General features: G+C 29.3%; 1 protein-coding gene across 1 annotated transcript; it reads right to left on the bottom strand.

Moving 5' to 3' along the window:
* Positions 1-7,261: 7,261 nt before the first annotated feature.
* Positions 7,262-8,148, bottom strand: LOC122499088. Its single transcript, XM_043607165.1, has 2 exons — positions 7,392-8,148; positions 7,262-7,329 (listed from the first exon to the last, which is right to left on the bottom strand). Exons 1-2 carry the CDS (start codon positions 8,146-8,148, stop codon positions 7,262-7,264), a joined length of 825 nt encoding a protein of 274 aa, XP_043463100.1.
* Between the last annotated feature and the right edge of the window lie 15,091 nt (positions 8,149-23,239).

Raw genomic sequence — 23,239 nt, 5'->3', positions numbered from 1 at the left:
GTTTTTCATCGTTAATCGTCGATTCTTCTAACACTCATTACCCAATACATTCATATACCATCAAACCACTACATCACCCCCGGCTTGACAGCAAAAAAAATGTCACATATTTTTAGCTGTCAATATATGTACATAAATAGTTAAACATCAACATTATAATATCTCACACTCATACATCGTTACAATATTTTCCATTCATAATCTTATTTTACATATTTAAGAAGGAGTTACAATAAGATTAAAAGTCAAATCATACATAATACTTATGCAATGCATTTCGTCCAATAAACATTAATAATGAGCCTTTAGATCATGACATGTTTTGTTTTATTTATTTTATATTATTTGCTCTTTTTTTTTTTTAAATTTAATTTTTTTTTTTTTTTATATAATTATTACCCTTTTATTTTTTATAGATCTTCAAATCAATACGATTATACGTTCCCTTATATTTCTCAGGATTATCTTTTTCTGATAGTTCAAACGCGTTTGTATTTACCACACGAATCACAGTGTACGGTCCGTGATAAATATGAAAAAATTTCGCGATTACTCGATCCTCTTTGTCAGACTTGTAAGGAATTCTCAACAACACAAGATCGCCCTCGCGAATTAATACGTCATTAAACTTTCCTTGATTTTGCCTTCTTTTTTGACAAGCTTTTTCTATTCTTTCGCGAGCAATCTCTATTTTCATCTCGGCAGCTTCCTCAACTTCTGGTGGAAAACTAAGCAATTCGCGAATTTTATCCTTCCTTTGAACTCCATAGTGAAGCTCAACAGGAGAATATCCGGTTGTACAATTCACGGCTGCATTTATCCATTCTGCGATTTTATTGACATATCGAGCCCATCGCGTGTGTTGATCATCACAATACGTCCGAAAAAATCGCCCAAGCTCCCGCATCACGCGTTCCGCCGGATTCGATTGGGGATGTCGAATAGAACACAAAGTCATCCCCACCCCATTTTCGTTAAGAAATGAGTTCCACTTAGGGGATGTAAATTGTGTCCCATGATCAGACAAGACTCGCTGCGGTGTACCGTGCTGCGCGAAATATTTCTGCAATTTTATTATTGATACCTGAGTAGTCGCTCTTTTCATAGAGTAAAGGGTTACGAATCGTGAGAAAGCATCTAAAATAACAAATATATATTGAACCCCTCCCGTGGATCGTGGCAACGGTCCAAAAAAATCGACACAAAGCAACTCATTTGGGCGATTCGAAGTTACATGCATATATTGACCTTCCATTACTTGATTCGACACTTTAACTCTCTGACATAGATCGCAAACCAAAACTACTTTTTTGACATCTCTTTGAATTCCTGACCAATAATAAGTTCGACTTATTTCCGCGTACGTTCGATATGCACCTATATGACCCATATTTTCATGAATTTCTACAATCAACTTTTTTCGCAATTCATATGGAATTACTAATTTCCACGACTTGTCAACGCGCCTCCAATAATACAAAATATCGTCCTTCATACAATAAATATGACTCTCATTTTCTTTTAAATTTACCATTTCACGAATTTGACTAATTTCTTGATCTGCTTTTTGCCATTTTATTATTTGTTTCAATTCTAATATATCGATCTTTTGAGTGGATCCAATTACCCCTTGATCTATATTAGACGAATCTCGAACTTCATTTCGAAATTGAATTAGACAAGATATCAAACGATCTTCACTTTTATCGTGCATAAAATAATTAGGCATCAGTCTGCTAAAATAATCAGCAATTATATTATCACGACCCTTGCAATGTTTAATCTCGAACCAATACTCCTGAATAAATAATGACCATCGTACCAATCTAGAATTGTGATACGGAGTTTTTATCAAAAAAGTCAAGGCCGAATGATCTGTTATGATATAGAAAAAATGTCCAATCAAATATACTCGCAATTTAATCAAAGCATATACAATTGCTAGCAACTCTAATTCAGTAGCCGTATAATTGATTTCGCATGATGTTAAACACCTACTAATAACTGACACAATTCGTTCATTATCCTCATCATCCACCTGATACAATATAGCACTTATTCCCCTTTTTGACGCGTCCGTTTGTAATCTAAAAGTCGCATTAGGCAAATAATTATCTAAAGTCACCGTTTTTATGAAACCTTGCTTTAATTTCAAAAATTCCATACTATGCTTATTAGTCCACTCAAATGGAATCTTTGAATTCAACAATTCCCTAAACGGATCCAAATACGTTGCATAAGCTACAACGAATCGGCGATAATATCCAAATGTTCCTAACACTCTTTGTAATTCTAATCTCGAAGTAGGTTCTGGGATTTTTTGAAGAGCTTCTATTTTTTCCTGATTTGGTTCTACGCCCCTTGGTGTTAAAATAAAGCCCAAAAAAGGTACCTCTTGTCGAAAAAACAAAGTTTTGTCCAAATTGACAGTCAATCCTACTTCTCTAAGTCTAGTCAATACTCTTCGCAAATCAATAAAATGTTGTTCAATACTTGTTGATGCAACCAATACATCATCAACATAGATGGTAAGAATATCAGAAAAACTTTCGTCAAAAACAGTATTCATAGCGCGTATAAAAACAGATCCTGCCACCTTTAACCCGAAAGGCATTCTACAAAAAACATAACATTTGCCCTCAATAACAAATGCAGTATATTGCATCGATCGCTCCGACAATTTAATTTGATGATAACCCGATCGAAGATCGAATATTGTAAAAATTTGCTTACCATGATGTCTTTGCAACAACATTTCGATGGGCGGTGGTCCCTCATTATCACTAATCAAATATTTATTTAATCTTCGTGCATCCAAACATAGGCGAACACTATTATCTTTTTTCGGAACGACTCTAATTGGATTACAATATTTACTTGCTACTCGTTTAATAACTTTTAATTCTTCCAATCTTTTTAATTCACTATTAGTTTGAGGTCGCCAAGCAATCGGAATTTGATAAGATGTTCGGATTGTAGGACTCTCACTTGAAAGTTGTAAATCAAGTTCAAAATCTCGTAACATCCCTGGACTTTCAGAAAAAACGTCAAAAAATTCACTAATTAAATTATAAAGTTCTTCTCGCTTCTGTTGATTCAATCCAGGAATATCCTCGATAATTTCAGTTATCCCTGTTGAGCAAACCTTTAGACATGTAACATTGTCAAAATCTAAGTCATTAAAAAATTCGCTTGATAATATATTATCAAAACGATTTTTCAAATCATTCGATTCAATGGATGCATTATAATGGATCTGTGAAACAGAGTCTATCAAATGGATACCATTATTTACAGGTACAGTGTCAAGGTCATATGCCACTCTTGGTAACTGTGAATCGAAAGATACTCTCGGATACTGAATTTCATAATCTCGCAATTTTACCGATTTTTTTTTATAATTAATATTTACGGCATATTCGTCTAACCAATCTGTTCCTAAAATTACATCATATGCCAAACCCGAAATTACCAGCAAAATCGTTGGAAAATTTTGTCCTGCGATATTAATATTTACGTAAACCTGTTGTGTAACCTTGCATATTCGTTTTCCAAAAGCCGCAGTTATCGCTAAATTGCTAACCGGTAATACTTTCCAAATTTCTTTTAAATTTGATATTTTAATCATATTTTCTATCCTATCGAACATAATTTTCGACATGCAAGTTGCATGACTACCTGTGTCTAATAATGCTTGAACAGGAATTCCCATTAAGTCAAATAAAATTCTAGGACTTCGTGATCCGCGTTTTTGAATATTCGGTAATTTTTCCTCACCTAATGCATCAAATGTCAGGTCCTTATAAGTCAATGATTCTCCCTGACTCGGAGTAGGACCTACTGCTCGCGAGTCATTCTCCCGTTTCCCTGAAACTCATTATACTGATTTTCCAAGGACTGATCAACATTATTACTTTCTACTAAATCTCTTGCATCTTCATACGTCCCTTGTGAATCACTCTCTCCCTGACTAACATCATCTGGATTGATCGCCGCAACATTGCAAGTCAAATTAATCATATCATCCACCTTTACTGAATCTCCCGAAGACGAGTACCTATCTATAGAAGCAACATGATTACGTTGACCATTTACCACATTAGGTCCCGCTCTATTTTGATTAAACGTGTTTGGATTTTTATTATTTTTCGAAAAATTATTAATCTGAACTTGATTATTTCGATTAGCTGGATATCTACCATTCCGAGAATTTGATTCGCGACTATCTTCACCTCGTCTATGATCATTAGTATTTTTATTATCAAATCTTTGATTTGGTAAAGGTCGATAAGAACTATTATTATCATTATATGATCCTGATCCCGATTGTCGACTATTTGAATCACGAATACTCGAACCTAAATTATAATCCTTAAAATTTTGAGAATTAATATGACTCCTATTTCGAATTCCCTCCCTAGCATCATCAACTCGTGTAAGTGATTGAACAACCTGCTTTACATTTGTTAGATCACTTCCTGCTAAAGCTACTTGCACTGTTGATGGAAGCTGCGAAATAATAATGCGATTGATTTCATAGTTAGTCATAGGAGGTTGTATTCGTACTCCCTCACTTCTTTGATTATAGAAAAAACTAACAAGTGTTCCTTCTCTTTCATTAAATTTTTTACTACGCCAACGATCTCGTCTACGTTCTTGTACATCTATTGATAAAAATTCCTCACGAAATCTTTCAGAAAATTGACTAAAATTATTAATATCATACTTATTTGCATCAAACCATACGCGTGCATAATCCTTTAATGAACTTTGAATGACCTTTGGTGCATACTCAAACGGAACTCTCTTTAAAGTCAAATACTGATCTATATCTCGAAGATACTCCTGAGGATCCTCTGTCAAATCACCCGAAAAATAAGGCAACGTCATTTCATAACGCGATGGCTTCGACCATTCATTTGTATCGAATTGTCCGCATTGACTTGAAAATCCATAATTTGGAAAATTTTTATTAAAATTATTTGGATTAACCCGTTGACCTATTAATTCTTTTAAACTTCTAACTTCATTTTCCAAAATATTAACTCTCCATATCAATATATTAATATCATTATTCTGTCCCCTTTCGTCAAAATCTTCTCTATTAAACCTGTCATGATCCCCACTCATTTTCTTTACATGAGTATTCGACCAAGTTCGCGTTCTATTCATGTTCAATTATAAAAATAATATTTTAAAATTCAACAAATAATTTTATACAATATGAAATCAAATTAATGTTCAATTTAAAAAATAATATTTTAAAATTCGACAAATAATTTTATACAATATGAAATCAAATTAATGTTCAATTACAAAAATAATATCTTAAAATTCGACAAATAATTTTATACAATATGAAATCAAATTAACGAAACAAATTTTCACCAAGTTCTTATTACAATTAATAAAATCGTTAAAATCTCATTAGCATTCACACATAAGACAATGCGATTCAACAATAGAAAAATACAAATATAAATAACAGAGACAAAACAGTGTCAACAGTCCTGAACCGTTGTGCCCCACGTTGGGCGCCAAATGTAATAATTTAATTCTTTTCGACTTTAAATTATTATTTCTTTTTTTTTTTTTACATAAAATTATTATTAAAATTTACTGATATTATTAATTTTTAAAAAAAAATAATAATAAATTTTCGTTTTAGTTACTTCTAATTTTTATTAATATTCATTCAATAGATATATTTATATCTTTTAGTTTCAATTTCAAAATAATTTTACAATATCAAATATATATCTATTATACTCATCTAAACGCTATCATTCATGATATATATACACATACGCACAATATTAAATATTCTTTGAGTCTCAAGTAACAATTATTATATAATTAATTGTTGATTTTAAGAGTAACGAAATAAGATTAATTTCGTTAATATGTATGACATGACGCAAACTTACAAATTAAGTAGTTGGATGACCTTGATGCAGGCTGTGTGAATAGATTGATGATCCTTTTATCGTGCACCGATATTATTTTGCGATATCGATCATTCACCTGCTTGATCAATTAATCCACTTCGGTGAAGAATTCAATCCCGGGGATTAGAGGATTCTCTTCCCGATTTATTCCTTTTATTTGTATGTATAAATAAAAACCACGCTGTAATATCAAATTCAATTTCACGATTACAATTATTGTTTAAACAATTTAACATAAAATTTTAAATATCGAGCTTACCCTTTTTACGTGGTTTCTCGATTTTTTATACTTTCAAACGCCACAATACAAGTTTGCTATTTTTTAAACTCTTTCGATCAACTAATTATAGATTTCACTAGATTGCTCTTAGATAAGTTTTACAAGAATGTCGAATTTCCATTCCTCTGATAATTTAGTCATTTATTCCCCACTCCTGGATTATATCCCTTCTACTCTCATCATTCAATACATACACATACAAACACATATTGATTCATTACATTATAGTTTTTCATCGTTAATCGTCGATTCTTCTAACACTCATTACCCAATACATTCATATACCATCAAACCACTACATCTTACTTACCGACATTAGATATTTCTCGATGCAGTAAGCACGATTTTGTATTAAATTTAATTATTTTATATAAGAACATTTATATAATAAATAAATAATAATATATTATTAATTAGTAATGAAGAATAACTTATTTATTCTACCGCTAATACAAAATCGTGCTTACTGCATCCGAGAAATATCTAATGTCGGTAAGTAAGAGTAACAAGGAATTATCAAATTCTAACCTTTTTTCAGTGTGAATAAATTTTTTGAACAAAATTATCCTTTTTTTCTTAAAACTTCATTTCCCTTATGAATTTAGCTTTGTTTTAGATGAGAAAATTCATTTCTATTATCTACATTTATTTTAAAATAGTGTTACATTAATAAAAATGCTTTAAAAGTCACCTTGTATACAAGCATCTATACACTTCTCATTACGGAAAAGGCTCGTATGAGAGATTTCTCATATTTCTCATACGAGCTACCGAGCTCGTATACGAACTCCACGGTCCGTGTATCGAATTTTTTTTACTGGGTATATTGACTCCAATATTCTCAATACTTTTCTTAAGCAAGCTCGGAAATGTCGATTTTGGAAGAACTCCTTTATGTTTCATTTTCCAAGTTTCAAGAATATTTCTCCAAGAAATTTTCATTGGACGAAAAAAGGCAACGTCTAGAGGTTGAACAAGATGTGTTGCATTAGGGGGCAGGAGAACAAAAGAAATATTGTTCTCAATACAAGTTTCAATGACCAATGGAGATATGTGACTTGCTAGATTGTCTCCGAACAGTACTTTGCGACCAGGAAGATTCTTAAAGTATGGAAGGCATGTATTCAAAAACCAATCTTCGAATAATTGCATGTCGAACCAACCACTGACACTTCTGTTGTATCTCGCACCTGGAACACCTCCTTCTATCCACGTCGGATAAAGGTTTTTAGCTTTGTATACTGTATATGGTGGCAGCATTTTTCCGTCTCCAGTAACTGCCATCATCACACTAATACTAGATTTACTTGAGTCTAGTATACGTTCTGGGTGTCGTGTTCCGCGTTTAACGATTACTTTTACAGAACCTGGATCATCAGTGAAATTCGTTTCGTCATAATTAACGATGTTTGCAGGAGGAACATCAGCTAGTGTTTTTTCCAAATTATCATAAAATAAATTTATTTCTTCTGGTGAAACCTTAGCACGACATCTTTTTATATTTTCGCAAAAACGTACAGTCAAAGCTGGATTTCGTTTCAAAAAATTTCGAACCCAATCTTTTCCTGGCAAATTGTTTTTGAATACCTTGACTACTTTCCCAGAACGTTCTAAATACGATTGCACAATTAATCTGGTGTCTAAAATCTTCATTGGAAATCCCCATTCTGAGCATAAAAGTAAACTATCCAAAAGATATTTTTCATCTTCAACACTGATTGCTGTTGGTCTACCAAATTTTTTAACATTTTGAATTTTCAGGTGATCGCTTAATGTGCTCTTGGGTACATTATATTTTTCAGATGCTTTTCGAATGCTTAATTTATTTCTTTTAACCTCTGACAGAGCTTTTTGAATCGTGCTTTCCGAATAATAGCAGTATTTGCGACTTTTTTCAGCTGATTTATATATTCGTCCCATGGCCGAAGTTACACTACAAAATTACGTTTTCTTAAATAAAAATCATTTACGAAATAATTTTTGCACTTAGGTTATTGAAATTAGTGTTAATTTTATGGCAATAAATAATAGATTAAATTTTAAAAAAAGCACTTACCTTACATATGTTCTTTTATAAAGGGGACTTTTTCACGAAAATCTCACAACCTCCAAAAAAACTCTTCGAACTAAATGAATTTTTTTTTAATTTCTTTGATTATATATTTTTTTCAACTATCATATTATGTTCCTTGACATTTCAGTAAAACAAAAGAAGTACTAACTCCTTATAAAAACTATTTGATAGAATGAAAATACAAAATATTTACAAAAATATACAAGTGTCCGAAGTTAGACTCCTGTCCGAAGTTAGCCTATTTGACGGTATATTATATAAACAAAGAAATCTTATATTTCGTAAATGTTCTCCAACATGCTGTCTGTATATATGTTATATTGTAGTAAATTATCATTATAGATCTGATGAGGATGTGGTATTCCATGTCGAAACACGTCATCTTATTGTAAATATAAATATATCATCAATTAATTAATTAATTATTAATTAACTATAATAATCTTCGTATTCCGGATTTCCCGATCTCTGTCCACACCTGAAGTTAGTCGTAGGTGTATTCTTTTGTTTTATTTTTAGGTTTGATATTTCTTTTGTATACATTTTGCACAATATATTTTCAAGGTTATTGAAAATCAAAATTTATCGCAAAAATTCAAATACTTTGAAAAGTAATAAAATACTTTGCAGAAATTAAATTATTTACAAATTTTTTTTTAAATTTTCTACAATTAAATTATCTTTATAAATAGATAACGAAATTCTTCTAAAGTATTCAATTATTTTTAAAAATTTTAATAAAATTATTAAATTAATTTTTTCGATTTTTGGAAGACGTATATAAAAGGTAAAAGAAAAACAGTCTTTTACTTTTTTATAAAATAGACGACGATTCGGTGGTCAGGTTAAAATTATTTAAAAAGTATTAAATTATTTTCAAGAATTGTTATAAAATTCTTTGATGTCATCAATTTCATTAATTGATGTCATTAACTATTGATGTCATTAATTAAATTCCTTAAAAGAAATTAATTTTTTTCAAAATAAAATTCTTCGTAAAAATTAGTGTTGCCGCGATACGAGACGAGGCGATAATTTCAACTGTCTCGTCTTGTCTCGTTATTACAGGGCAAATTATCGTCTCGTCTCGTGTTTCGAAAATATTACACATTATCGTCTCGTCTCGAGTGTCGAGAATGCTACACATTCTAGTTTTCTCTCGTCTTTTTCAGCTTTTTTATAGAAGTATTGTAAAAAATTTGACGTGTTTATTTTTATTAAAGTTAATATTTATCTTAGATATACATATACATATGTCTGTAAAATTTTGTTCGCACATTACGAAAAAATGACTTGACGATTAAGGTGAGACTTGGTAGTCTTTCAGGTATTAGTCTGGTTTAAAATTTTAGCCATATTGGAATAAAAAATGCTAAAATTAAAACATTTACTTTCTGAATTCTGATTCATGTTTACATTAAAATTAAAGTCATGTTATTTAATATATATTAAATATATAAATATATATTTAATATATATTTATATATTTTTCCATAATAAAATATATTGGATATGTGAATAACATATCTTTAATGGGTTAATACACATATCATAATAAGTTTTTCATTGTGAAATAAGAAATATGATATGCGCGCGTATAGCGCTAGTACTATATTAACGTTTAATAAGACAATTATTAATTTTTTTCGAGCACTGGATCAAAATTATTCTGACTATATATATAAATATAGACTCAGCTGTACAAAATAATTTTTCTGGTACTAAAAAATGTGAGAAACAACAAATTTTATTGACAATAGTATTTAGAGGTCTTTTACGGTTAAAGATGTTCGTTTATTACAAAAATTGTATAAATTGCTACAAGTTTCGACTTTGATTAAGTCCTCATCCGGCAATTTTTAATAATAATAAATAGATTTTTAATCTTAAAAACGAACATAAGCAAATCAAAAACACATCTGTAATGAAAATTAATATAAAATATTAATTGTCACCAAAGAGAAAATTAATTTAAAAAACAAAATAAAGGAAAAAAAACAAGGTGAGGTTTTTCTCCTTTCCCAGGCGGAAATTTCCAACCGGCGCGGATCCTAGCCCGTACTGACGCCGATGTAAATGTACTGGCTGGGAACCGCCTGCCAACCGAATGTGAACGGGCATTCTACCGAATAGTGACTAGACCAGGAACGCGCTGGCCGGGAGAAGCCGTTCCGTGTATAATTCAACCGGCTGGGACCTGGCACTCTACCGACCGTGGATTTTTCATTTAATATAGCCAGCCGAGCGCTGGCATTCTACCAACTGACAACTGGATCGGATCCAAATGATAATTTCAACAAATATCAATAAAAAAAATAATAATTAATTGCAAAAGATAAATACTGATGACAATTCATTGACAGTTCACTTTACACATTTTTTATATTTTTTTATACACTTAAACGCAATTTTTTATTACATACACATTTGAAAAATCCTAACGCTTGGAGGTACGAACCTACGCCTAACCGAATATTTACGCACCGAAATCTCGCACGCTAACCACTATGCTACGCTCGCATGGGACTCTCAAATCTTAAATACTCTCAAGTGTCACAAGCTGAAATAAAACTTGTAGAATTACTACGCGTCAATGCTACAGCTATATTTTTATTATTATATAATATATTAAATAATTGTATCTCAATATAATAATATTGAACATTGTAATATTAATAATTTTAATTAATATCACAATAATAATAAATTTATATTAATAGTATAAATTTATTTATAATAATTATAAAGTATAAGTGCACAACAAATTTTTTTAATTGTTTAATTTTGAAAAAAGTCTCAATAAATAATTACTTAATATTTTAATTAAATTCATTTATTAATTAATCATTATTTTCTAAAATAATGCAATTAATTATTGTAATAATTATTTAGTTATGACACATTTATTGAAAATAAATTTATAATGTGATTTATAATGTGACAATAAATGACGACATCCGCAGTCGGATCCGGCCCAGCACCGAGCCAGTACGGACTAAACATATCCGTCATTCTTCCGACGCCGCAGAAGAATAAGATCCGCCGGCGGAAGAAATCCAGTACCGAGCCGGTACTGACAATAGTGGGAAGACGGTTTCGACAGTCGGAGCATAATCTGTACCGCGCCGGTTGCTTTTTCAGATCCGATTCGGTACAGACCGTCGGTACTTGCGGTCTGTACGGGCGCGGATCCCAGCCGGTTGTAAATTCCGACATTCGTCCGACTTTTCCGCCTGGGATTATTTTGTTTTTCAAATTAATTTTCTCTTTGGTGACAATTAATATCTTATATTAATTTTCATTACAGATGTGTTTTTGATTTGCTTATGTTCGTTTTTAAGATTAAAAATCTATTTATTATTAACGGTTCTTAAATAAATTTATTAACAAATTTTATTATTAGGTGAAGTTCTGATTTCTTAAGTGCGGACAAGGGACATCACTGACATTTTGCTTCTAATTTTTCTGTAAAATTTTTTCAGAGAATTTTTACACAATGGAAAAAAAACCATTGGCGCATTAATGGCCCAATAATGGGAGCCACCATTCCATTATTGTCCCATTATTGGCACCCAATAATGGACCACTAATGGTGAAATCGTGGGATGTCCACGCCAATGCCAATAATTGGCAACCATTATTGGGACATTATTGGCTGCCATTAAAAAACCAAAAGTAAAGAAAAAGTTTTTTTATTAAATTTTATTAAATAATAAATTTATTTATTTAATAATTATTTTATTATTAAAAATATTAATTTTTTTAATTAATTATTTCATAGAAATAGTTATAATTTTCTATCACATCGAAATGTGAATAACCCTTTCGTTCAGAGTCTAAAAATTATTTACCGTATATCCATCAGTGCAAAAATAGGAGAGGACGGGCAGAATAAAATTCCACAAATATTTGTGAGAATGCTGCCTCCTTATATGGGTGATTAAATTTATGTCATTTTTGATCCTACTAACTTTGATTTTTCGATGTTGGATTTTGAACTTAACGATACTTTATTTTGGTTGACTAGAATATATGATGGACAAAAATAATAGTGGTCGAGCAGGTGGAAGCAAATTTTAATTTTCACCAGGTGAAAAATGATAGGCAGAAATGATAAGAAATTTTCTGTTTTCGTTTATTCTTTTCTCAAATAAATTCTTACAACTTTAAAAAGTTAAAATATTTCAAATTACAATAATGAATGTTTCAACATGACTTTAAAAATATTTGTAATGATTTCTGCCATAAATTAATATACTTTTGAAGACCAAAAAGACATATGAACATTGAGGGACACCACTGACATTTTTGAAAGATTTCACTGATAATTTTTGTTGAATAGTGAGAATAAAATCAGCTTATAAATTACAATCCAGTATCAAATCTTCATTAACTGCATATAAGGAGTAAATTTAACACAAATTTATTAAAAATAAAATAATAAGCTGCAAGAAACAGAATTTTGAGGGGATACCACTGACAATTTGCTTCATTTCTCATTTTCGAAAAAGAAAGACTTTATTTTTAAGTTAAAGTCGTTGCGGTTTTTAAAGTACGTGTAATAACTAAAAATGAGATACAATAATATTTAAAAAATATTAATATTATGAACAATTTATTGATGGAGACACTACTGACATGGTGTGCTCGACAAAGTGTTACTTGCTTTCTGCCACCAACCGTACAAGTTATAGATGTGATAGAATGTTGTAATGTTTTTTCTTTAAGAAGCTATACATATCACCAATACTATTAACGCTTAATAAGGCAATTATCTGCACTAGGTTATTTAAATAGATTAGATTAGATAGATTAGATAATTTCTTTATTTGTATAATTAAATTTTACAATAATTGTTACAGTTGATGTGTTTTCTATACGAAAAATATTATTATTATAACATTATTCTGTTAGCACAATTACTATATAAAAATATAGACTCTTAGCTGTACAAAATAATTTTTCTGGTACTAAAAATGTGAGAATCAAAATTTTTATTATTAGGTAAAGTTCTGATTTCTTAAGTGCGGACAAGGGACACCACTGACATTTTGCTTCTAATTCTTCTGCCAATTTTTTTCAGAGAATTTCTAGCGACTAAGAATTATTAATTTAAGTGGAAGAAGTGATTAAGAAAATTAATTGACTTCAAAAACTTTTATATATGAACTAGTATTCCAGATTTTTGGGCAGGACATGAAAATGACATTTTAAATTTAATCACCCATATACTTTTCAAGTTTCATGTTAGTTGCGAGAGAGTTTGAAACAACACCTCCTACGGAGCGTTGAGCGAACTACGTACTTACCCGCGCTGCAGAAATTATCATGAGGTAAGTATGTAGTTCGCTCAACGCCCCATAGGAGATGTTGCGTGAAACTCTCTCGCAACTAACATGAAACTTGAAAAGTATATAAGGAGGCAGCATTTTCACGAATATTTGTGGAATATTATTCTGCCTGTCCTCTCCTATTTTTGCACTGATGGATGTGAGGTAAATAATTTTTAGACTCTGAACGAAAAGGTTATTCACATTTCGATGTGATAGAAAATTATAACCATTTCTATGAAATAATTAATTAAAAAAATTAATATTTTTAATAATAAATAATAATAATAATAATAATAATAAATAAAATAATTATTATATAAATAAATTTATTATTTAATAAAATGTAATACAAAATTTTTTTTTTATTATTTGTTTTTTAATGGCAGCCAATAATGTGCCTATAATGGTTGCCAATTATTGGCATCGGCGTGGACATCCCACGATTTTACCATTAGTGGTCCATTATTGGGTGCCAATAATAAACCTAGAGAAAACCAATGGCTTCCAATATTGGGCCATTAATGCACCAATGGTAGACTAATGGCTATTTCCCATTGGGTAGCGACTAAAAATTATTAATTTAAGTAGAAGGAGTGATTAAGAAAATTAATTGATTTAAAAAACTTTTATATATGAACTAGTATTCCAGATTTTTGGGCAGGACATGAAAATGACATTTTAATTCTAATCACCCACATAATCAGGGTGGCGAGTTGACCGGGAATTTTTTTTTGAACCGTAAATTTCTTGTGTTCTTTCTACTATTTATTCTTAAAATAAAATATAGTAAAATTAACAGCTGAAAATTGTTACTTTTATGACTTTTGTAGTTAAAAAGAACTGTTTCTTACTTCTGAATTCCATCAATTGTTTTTACCCTATGAAAACATTAAGTTTTAATTTATTTTGCAAATATCAAGAAATGGATATTTTTACTGCAGAAATTCCTAAAATAACCATTTTTAACAGTATAGTTTATACTATTTCACTATTGTTGATTCATTCACAATCATAACGTGTAGTAGTAATTTTAAATACATAAAACAAACTATTCAATTTTAGTTCCACTAACTACCCAGTGGGAAATTTCCAACCGGCGCGGATCCTCGCCTGTACCGACGCCGGAGTAGTGGTACTGGCTGGGAACCCCCTGCCTACCGCCCGAGAACTGGTATTCTACCAAAAGATGACTTGGCCAGGAGCTGGCTGGCCATCCGTCTCGGAACTGGCATTCTACCGCCCGCTGACCGGCCGGGAGAAGCCGTTCCGTGTATAATTCAACCGGCTGGGACCCGGCACTGTACCGACTGCGGATCTTTCATTTCCTAGCCAGATGTGCGCTGGCAATGCTGGCATTCTACCGCCTGACAACCGGCTCGGATCAAAATAATAATTTCAACAAATATCATTAAAAAAATAATAATTAATTGCAAAAGATAAATACTGATAACAATTTATTGATAGTTCACTTTACACATTTTTTTATACACTTAACGGTATTTTTTTATATTCACATTTGAAAAATCCTAACGCTTGGGGGTACGAACCTACGCCTAACCGAATATTTACGCACCGAAATCACGCACGCTAACCACTATGCTACGCTCGCATGGAACTCTCAAATCTTAAATGCTTTCAAGTCTCACTACACGGAAAAAATCTTGGGTGACGTGCAATCCCAATCGTCGGAAAGTGGGGGAACTATAGTTTGGATGTGCTGCGTTCTCAATTCGGGAAATCTACGTTCCCATGTCGGTGGCGCTGAACACCCAAGATTTGAGACTCAAAACCTTGGGACTGCAATAGCCGCATCTTGGGCGTTCAGCACGCCCAAGTTGGAAATGCAGCTCCTCCAAACTAAAGTCGTATCGCATTCGTACATTTTCGGTCTACTTGGAACGGCACGTCACCCAAGATTTTTTCCGTGTAGCTAAAATGAAAATTGTAAAATTACTACGCGGCAATAAACAATTTTCAAATACGGACTGATGTTATACCGGTATTTATGAATATTTTAATATTTCGTTTAAAAAGGAACTTGTTAAAATTGTTATTTTATTATTATATTTTTTAATATTTTATTACGTAATTATTAATAATTGAATGAAATTTGAATGCACAACACATTTTTTTAATTATTTAATTTGCAGAAAAGTGTCAATAAATAATTACTTAATATATTGTTTAAATTAAAAAGAGATTATTAATTAATTAATAATCTCCCGTGTGGAAAAAGCCCCCATGAAGCCCACACGACGTGAGGGTCCCCGGCGGGGGCCGACGAGGGCTGATCCATGTGGGCAAATCCATGAGGGCCACGCCGAGGGCCCGCATGGATTGCCCACATCATTGACTTGCAAAAATTTCTAAGTCCAAACCTCAAATAATTTTTTATTACTTCAAAATTAATGTTTATATTGATTATAAACAATGAAAAACACATATTTCACATAAAATTATTTACATTTTTTTGAAAATATTTGAAAATATTGAACTCACATGGGGGCAAATCCTTGAGGGCCCACACGAGGGGCCCGCATGGATCGCCCACATCATTCACTAGCAAAAATTTCTAAGTCCAAACAAAAAATATTTTTTTACATAACAAAAATCAATGTTTATAATGATTTTAAACAATGAAAAACACGTTTTTTTGTTATGGTGTATTAGTATCAACAATGTTTTATTGAATCATCAAAAGCAAGTCAGCTAGTCACCTACTATAAAGAAATAAATTTCAAGTAGGTCCCTTAGCACAGTGGTAAAGTGTTTGTCTGATAGTACGTAGGTCGTAGGTTCTGTACCCGCGTGCGTCAGAATTTTTTTTTTTTTGTCACGATTTAATTAAAAAAAGTAAAAATCGTTAAATAACAATGTTATTTATTAATAGTTGAACTTGTTTATTATTAATAAATAATTAATTTATTAACTTAATTTTGAAAAATAAAGTCGAGGGTAAGTCGAGGGCAAAGATGAGGGCAAACGCGAGGGCCGACGAGGGCGCCCGCGTGGATCGCCCATGCGGGCGCCCTTATCGATCAGCATGTCGTTTCCATGAGGGGCCTCGCCTGGATCACCCACGTGGCACAGTGGGATTTTTTTACAATTTACTGTTCAAAAATGTCTACAGCTTACAATTTTTAACCGATTTGAGTTTTTTTTTTTTTAATTAAAGAGAACTAAATTCTTAAGAGATCCCTCGAGGCCGATTTTTAAATTTTCAATTGTTTATAATTATTTATTTTAGTCAAAGTTAACAAATTAACACGATTTTAAAAAAAAATACGTTTAATTTCGAATTCTATTACTGCAGATGACCAGAATCAATTCAAAATCATGTAATATGTTCTCTAGACGAAAAATAAAGAATACAAAATTTTTTTTCATTTGTTATAAACAATATTAGTTAACAAATAGTTAACTTTGGTTCCTCTCAAACAAAAAATTTTTTTTTTACATTTATATTTTAATTTAGCCATATTTTAAGAATATATATCTCTTTTTTTAATAAAAAAATTATTTCAATTGTTATAAACAATATTAGTTAACAAATAGTTAACTTTGGTTCCTCTCAACAAAAAAAAATTTTTTTTTTCACATTTATATTTTAATTTAGGCATATTTTAAGAATATATGTCCTTTTTTTAAAAAGCAAATTATTTCAATTGTTATAAACAATATTAGTTAACAAATTGTTAACTTCGGTTTTTCTCAACCAAAAAATTTTCTTTTTCACATTTATATTTTAATTTAGTCTTATTTTAAGAATATATGTCCCTTTTTTAATAAACAAATTATTTTAATTGTTATAAACAATATTAGTTAACAAATAGTTAACTTTGGTTCCTCTCAACCAAAAAAAAAAATTTTCCGCCATGTCCTCGTTCATGACTCTGGGTTCGGCTGAGAGCGGAATTATAAAAATTTGCTTTTGCAAAATATTTATTTTTTCAAAAAATTGTTGTTTATAACAATTTAAATAATTTGTTTATCAAAAAAGGACATATATTCTTAAAATGAGCCTAAATTAAAAAATATGAATGTGAAAAAAAAATTTGTTTGGTTGAGAGGAGCAAAAGTTAACTATTTGTTAACTAATATTGTTTATAACAATTAAAATAATTTGTTTATTAAAAAAGGGACATATATTCTTAAAATAAGACTAAATTAAAATATAAATGTGAAAAAGAAAATTTTTTGGTTGAGAAAAACCGAAGTTAACAATTTGTTAACTAATATTGTTTATAACAATTGAATTTTTTTTTTTTTTGAAATAATTTGCTTTTTAAAAAAAGGACATATATTCTTAAAATATGCCTAAATTAAAATATAAATGTGAAAAAAAAAATTTTTTTTTGTTGAGAGGAACCAAAGTTAACTATTTGTTAACTAATATTGTTTACAACAATTGAAATAATTTTTTTATTAAAAAAAGAGATATATATTCTTAAAATATGGCTAAATTAAAATATAAATGTAAAAAAAAAATTTTTTGTTTGAGAGGAACCAAAGTTAACTATTTGTTAACTAATATTGTTTATAACAAATGAAAAAAAATTTTGTATTCTTTATTTTTCGTCTAGAGAACATATTACATGATTTTGAATTGATTCTGGTCATCTGCAGTAATAGAATTCGAAATTAAACGTATTTTTTTTTAAAATCGTGTTAATTTGTTAACTTTGACTAAAATAAATAATTATAAACAATTGAAAATTTAAAAATCGGCCTCGAGGGATCTCTTAAGAATTTAGTTCTCTTTAATTAAAAAAAAAAAACTCAAATCGGTTAAAAATTGTAAGCTGTAGACATTTTTGAACAGTAAATTGTAAAAAAATCCCACTGTGGCGTGGGCCCCTCATGGATGTGAGTGATCCATGCGGGCCCCCGGCGTGGGCCGACACCACTTTTCCACACGGGCTGTTTTTTATATATTTATTTAATGTGTTATTTATTGTAGGTATTATTATATATTGAACACATTTTCTTTCAAGTTAATATTATTATTTATTGAAAATTATTTATTTAATTGCACATTAATAAAGTTGGATTTTTATAAATATAATGAAAAAATTAAGTTTCTTATATTCTTCCTTTGCATCAATACAATTAATTTATTTATTGGTTAAATAATAATAATAATAATAATAATAATAATAATATTATTATTATTATAATAAATGCAATTAGTTATTGTAATAATTAATTAGCTATGATATATATAATAAAATAAATTTATGATTATACTGATAATGTGAACTATAACAATAAATGACGAGATCCGCAGTCGGATCCGCCCCAGCACCGAGCCAGTACAGACCTAACATCCGTCATTCTTCCGACGCCCGTAGAAGAATGAAATCCGCAGGCGGAACAAATCCAGTACCACGCCAGTACTGACGAAAGTAGAAAGGCGGATCCAAAATTCTGAGCCTAATCTGTTCCGCGCCGGTTGAATTTTGGGATCCGAATCGGTACAAAACATCGGTACTGACGGTCCGCACGGGCGCGGATCCCAGGCGGTTGTAAACTCCGACATTCGTCCGACTTTTCCTCCTGGGTATGGAAGTTTAGTTAAAATGCTGCTGAATATGGTATTTTTTACTATTTTTTTTAACTAAACCATATGTCGTTTTTACCATTCGCATTTTTTTCTGTGTATAATTAATTTTTACATTTTAAAAAAATGTCGAATAAAGGAGCGTTCAAACCTCTGCAGGCTGCCTGCCTGTGCAGGCAGAAGATCGTTCTGATTGGTCAATTTTAAAATTCGCGCCGAAATAATTCTATTAAATTGATATTCGGGGGTGTTTACGAGATGTTTGTTTGGAGCGAACTCCAGGAGCGAAGTGGTTCTCAACTTGTTTTTTTAATTAGCGATGTGTATTGCACATATAAATGCGACTTAAACTTTAAATTTATAATTGAAGAGAAATATTATATTATATTTTAATTACGTTAATTATATCATATTTTTTTGAAAAAAAAATTTCTTTTAATTTATAATAATGATCATATTGGATCAAGTAAATTAAATTGAACATGAGTATTCTTAATGAATTTTTGATGTAATTTTTGCTATTCTTGTTAGAAAAATTTGTAACCACTTTTATTATTTTTATTAATATTTCATAAATTAAAAAAATTTGCTGACACCATTTGTACAGTTCCAAAATTTTTAATTAAATAATTGAGGTATGGATTAAATACAAATTTTAAGGTTAGGACTTTTTTTTATAAAGTTCATTGACATTTTGACAGTATATTAATAAACTATATTCGGTATGATTTTTATTTCAAAAACGTGTATGATATATATTTTAAAATAAAGTAAACACAGCTGTAAATTTTTTCAAGTTAGATTTGATTACGAATTCTGAATTAACCAATGCAATTTTAATAAAATAAAAACACATTTAAAGGACAACGCAGAATAAAAACTTTCCGGACCCTAATCATTAGCGGAAGAATGGTAAAGAAAAGGATAAGTTTATTATTTATCCTTCTCTAACTCATTCTACGTTGGCCTTTATTAAAAAAAACCAATTTTATTTTAAATCTATATCAGTCTTACTATACGTCTAAAATATGAGTGAAAGCAGTGACAGTGATAAAAATTAAGTACGGAATTGTAAATGTAAGTAATATTACAACTTGTATTTATATCTAAAAACATGGGTTGTATGTCGTTCGCGAACGTTAATTAGTTAGAAAATAACAGATATATATTTGTACCCTTTTCTAGCTTATGCATCTTGTTCGCGAATGACTTTCGTTAACCTATTGTGCGTAAATATATGAGAGTGAAAGAAACAACCTTATATCACTGTCTCGCTCACTCACATACTTTAACGCCGACGACGCTTCAACGGTTTACGTCGACATGGGACAGTACCGTGGGCCTTAATCATCGCAACGCTTACTCTTTTAGAATTCTATTGCAAAAAAGCCTTTAAGATCGCACTGGTGAAGAAAAGCCATCATCCTTTTTATTTCTCTAGTCTCAACGTAAAAGTCATTATTCATTAAAAAGTTCTTCTAAATTATTGAACATTATAATCATCATAACTTTATTTATAAATAATGGTATCAATAATAGGATTGAAAGTTGATGAAAATAATTTGTCTATTAAAAAGGATGGTCACATATTATGCTCAGTAGAAAATGAGAACGGTAAGTATTTAAAATACACAGTTTTTTTCTTCATCTTTTTTATTTATGTCACTTTGATAATAATGAAAATAATTTTAATATTATCATTAGGAAGTATTTATTTTGCAGTAAAAATTGTCTTAAATTTATGTGCATTATGACAATAATAATGTCAATAATAATTTAAATATTTTAAAATAATAAAAGAAATAGTTTGTTTCTCTTTGCATTTTTTTCATTTGATACAATATTCTTAAATTTAAAATATATTTTTGCTCTAAATTAGTTCCAATAAATATTAGATTAAAAAAAATATTGCAGCAACACATTCTGCTAAAATGCAAAAGTAATTCTATTTTATAAGAATTAAGAATGTCAAATAATTTGACGAAATTTGAAATTTTTATTGCTAAATTAAGGAAGCGTGATTGTAAAAGATTTATTTAAAAAATTAAATTTCATTTAAAATATATGACTAAATTTTTAAAAATGTAAATCTAAATGACATTTTTTTAACATAAGATTTTAAATAAAATTGCAATATTGTAATGTAAAAAAATTCTTTTCTTAACTTTTCATTACAATTTAAACTTTTTAAAAATAAAAACAAAAACAATCTTAATACTTGTTTTTATTTTTAGGTGTCGTAAGTGATGCATTTGTTAGCGAATCGTTATTACTATTTGTTGTAAATAAAGCATGGGAAATCAATAATTCTCAAATTCAGGAAATTGATATTTCTTCTGAAGAAGAAAAGGAAGTAATTGATGAACAACAGCAGGAGGAAAGTAACAAATTAAATATTTTATAATTTATTATTATATTAATTTCTTGAGAGGAATTCAATAGCCATAAAATTAAATTGATTTAGAATATATGTTCATAATTTTAGTGACTTTAATTATTTTTTAAGCATTTTTTATAATTGGCTGATAATTCTAAAAAATTATTATTATTATTTAGTTTTTTCTTTTTGAAAATTCATTTTTTACAAAAAAAATTTAATAAAACAATGATATTTCTTAGTACTTTCAAAGAAAAACAATTTTTTTAAATATATATCTTAAAAATAATAAAAATCAATTTTTCGAATCAATTTGTTACAGATACAAAAACATTTTTTTGCAAAATTACACTTTGATTTCAAAATGTACCAACTCTTAAAGAAATTTTTAAAATATTTTTCAACTAATTTTCGTAAAGCAGACTTCGCACTCAATAATTAATTTTAGAAAAGTAGCAAAAAGTAACGTTCAAACTAAAGAAAAGAGTAAAAAAGTAGCTATCGAAAAATTTAATTTGACGACCTAAAAAACTGTTTGTAGAAACTTAACTAAACTGACAAAAACTCCATTCTATATTTTATTTTTCTGTCTCCTGATTTTCATAAAAAATATTTTCTTTCTTATCCTGCTAATAAGTTGAATTCCTCCAGCAAATTTTATTATTCACGAAAGAATTTAAATATTTATAAAAATAGTTTAATTCTTGCGAACGATTATATTAGATTTTTTTAAATAATTGAATTTCCAAGAAGAAATTGATTGCTTCTAAAGATAATTAAATTTTTGTAATAAATATTGTTATTTATGAAAGTGATTGAATTTTGAAAGGAATTTTATTAAAATTGCCTCAAAATAATTGAACATTCAACAATAATTTTGTTATTTATCTTTAATAATTGAATTTTTTTGAAAAATCTTTTATGCAAATAATTGACTTAGGAAGAATCTTTTACAAAATTGAATTGCCATGAAAAATGTTATTATTAGTGAAAGTAATTAATTTATTGTGAAGAATTATATAAAAATTTTGTTAAATAACTGATATTTTCGTAATTTGTTGAAAATGCTATTCTAAATTTATTAAATTCATGTAAAAATTTTATTATTTATGAAAACAATTGAATTTCATCAATTTTTTTAAAAATAATTAAAATGTTTTGCGAAATTTCATAAAAATACTAGATATTGAAAATAATTGAATTTCGAATATTTTTTAAAAGTAAATGAATGGTTTTAAAAAATTTGTTTATAATTTTTGAGAATAGTTTTTTGATTTCTTGTATTAGCGAATTTAAAGTTGTGGAAAACAAAAAAAAAATCTTTTAGTGACTGAAATCTAAAAAACAACCAAAATAGTAACATAACGTAAAATAAAAAATAAATTGTAGGTTTTAGTAGATCAGTGCGAAACCTAATATAGTTAAAAAAATATTAGTAAACCCTCACCTTCAATTATTTTTAAAAAAAAATTATTTTGTTTAGAGCGACTGTTTAAAAATAAAATTTTATTATTTTTATTAAATTATAAATGTTATACATATTTTATAATATTTAATTTTAATATTTTAAAAATTATATATTATTATTATTTATTTATTACTTTTAATATTTAAGTATAAAAAAACTAGCATTAGATACGCGCGCTAAAGCGCGCGTACACATTCTA

Source organism: Leptopilina heterotoma, unplaced genomic scaffold (genome assembly GCF_015476425.1).
Source record: "Leptopilina heterotoma isolate Lh14 unplaced genomic scaffold, ASM1547642v1 Lhet_165, whole genome shotgun sequence".
Classification (NCBI taxonomy): Eukaryota; Metazoa; Arthropoda; class Insecta; order Hymenoptera; family Figitidae; genus Leptopilina; species Leptopilina heterotoma.
Note: the sequence above shows the minus strand (reverse complement) of the source record. Positions and strands in the feature narration are given on the sequence as shown.

Bases quoted from the DNA above. Each gene is read 5' to 3' on its own strand.
- LOC122499088 (XM_043607165.1), bottom strand. From the start codon at position 8,148: ATGGGACGAATATATAAATCAGCTGAAAAAAGTCGCAAATACTGCTAT. The intron at 7,330-7,391 runs GTTGGTTCGACA...CCATACTTTAAG, and splicing joins ATACAACAGAAGTGTCAGTG to AATCTTCCTGGTCGCAAAGT.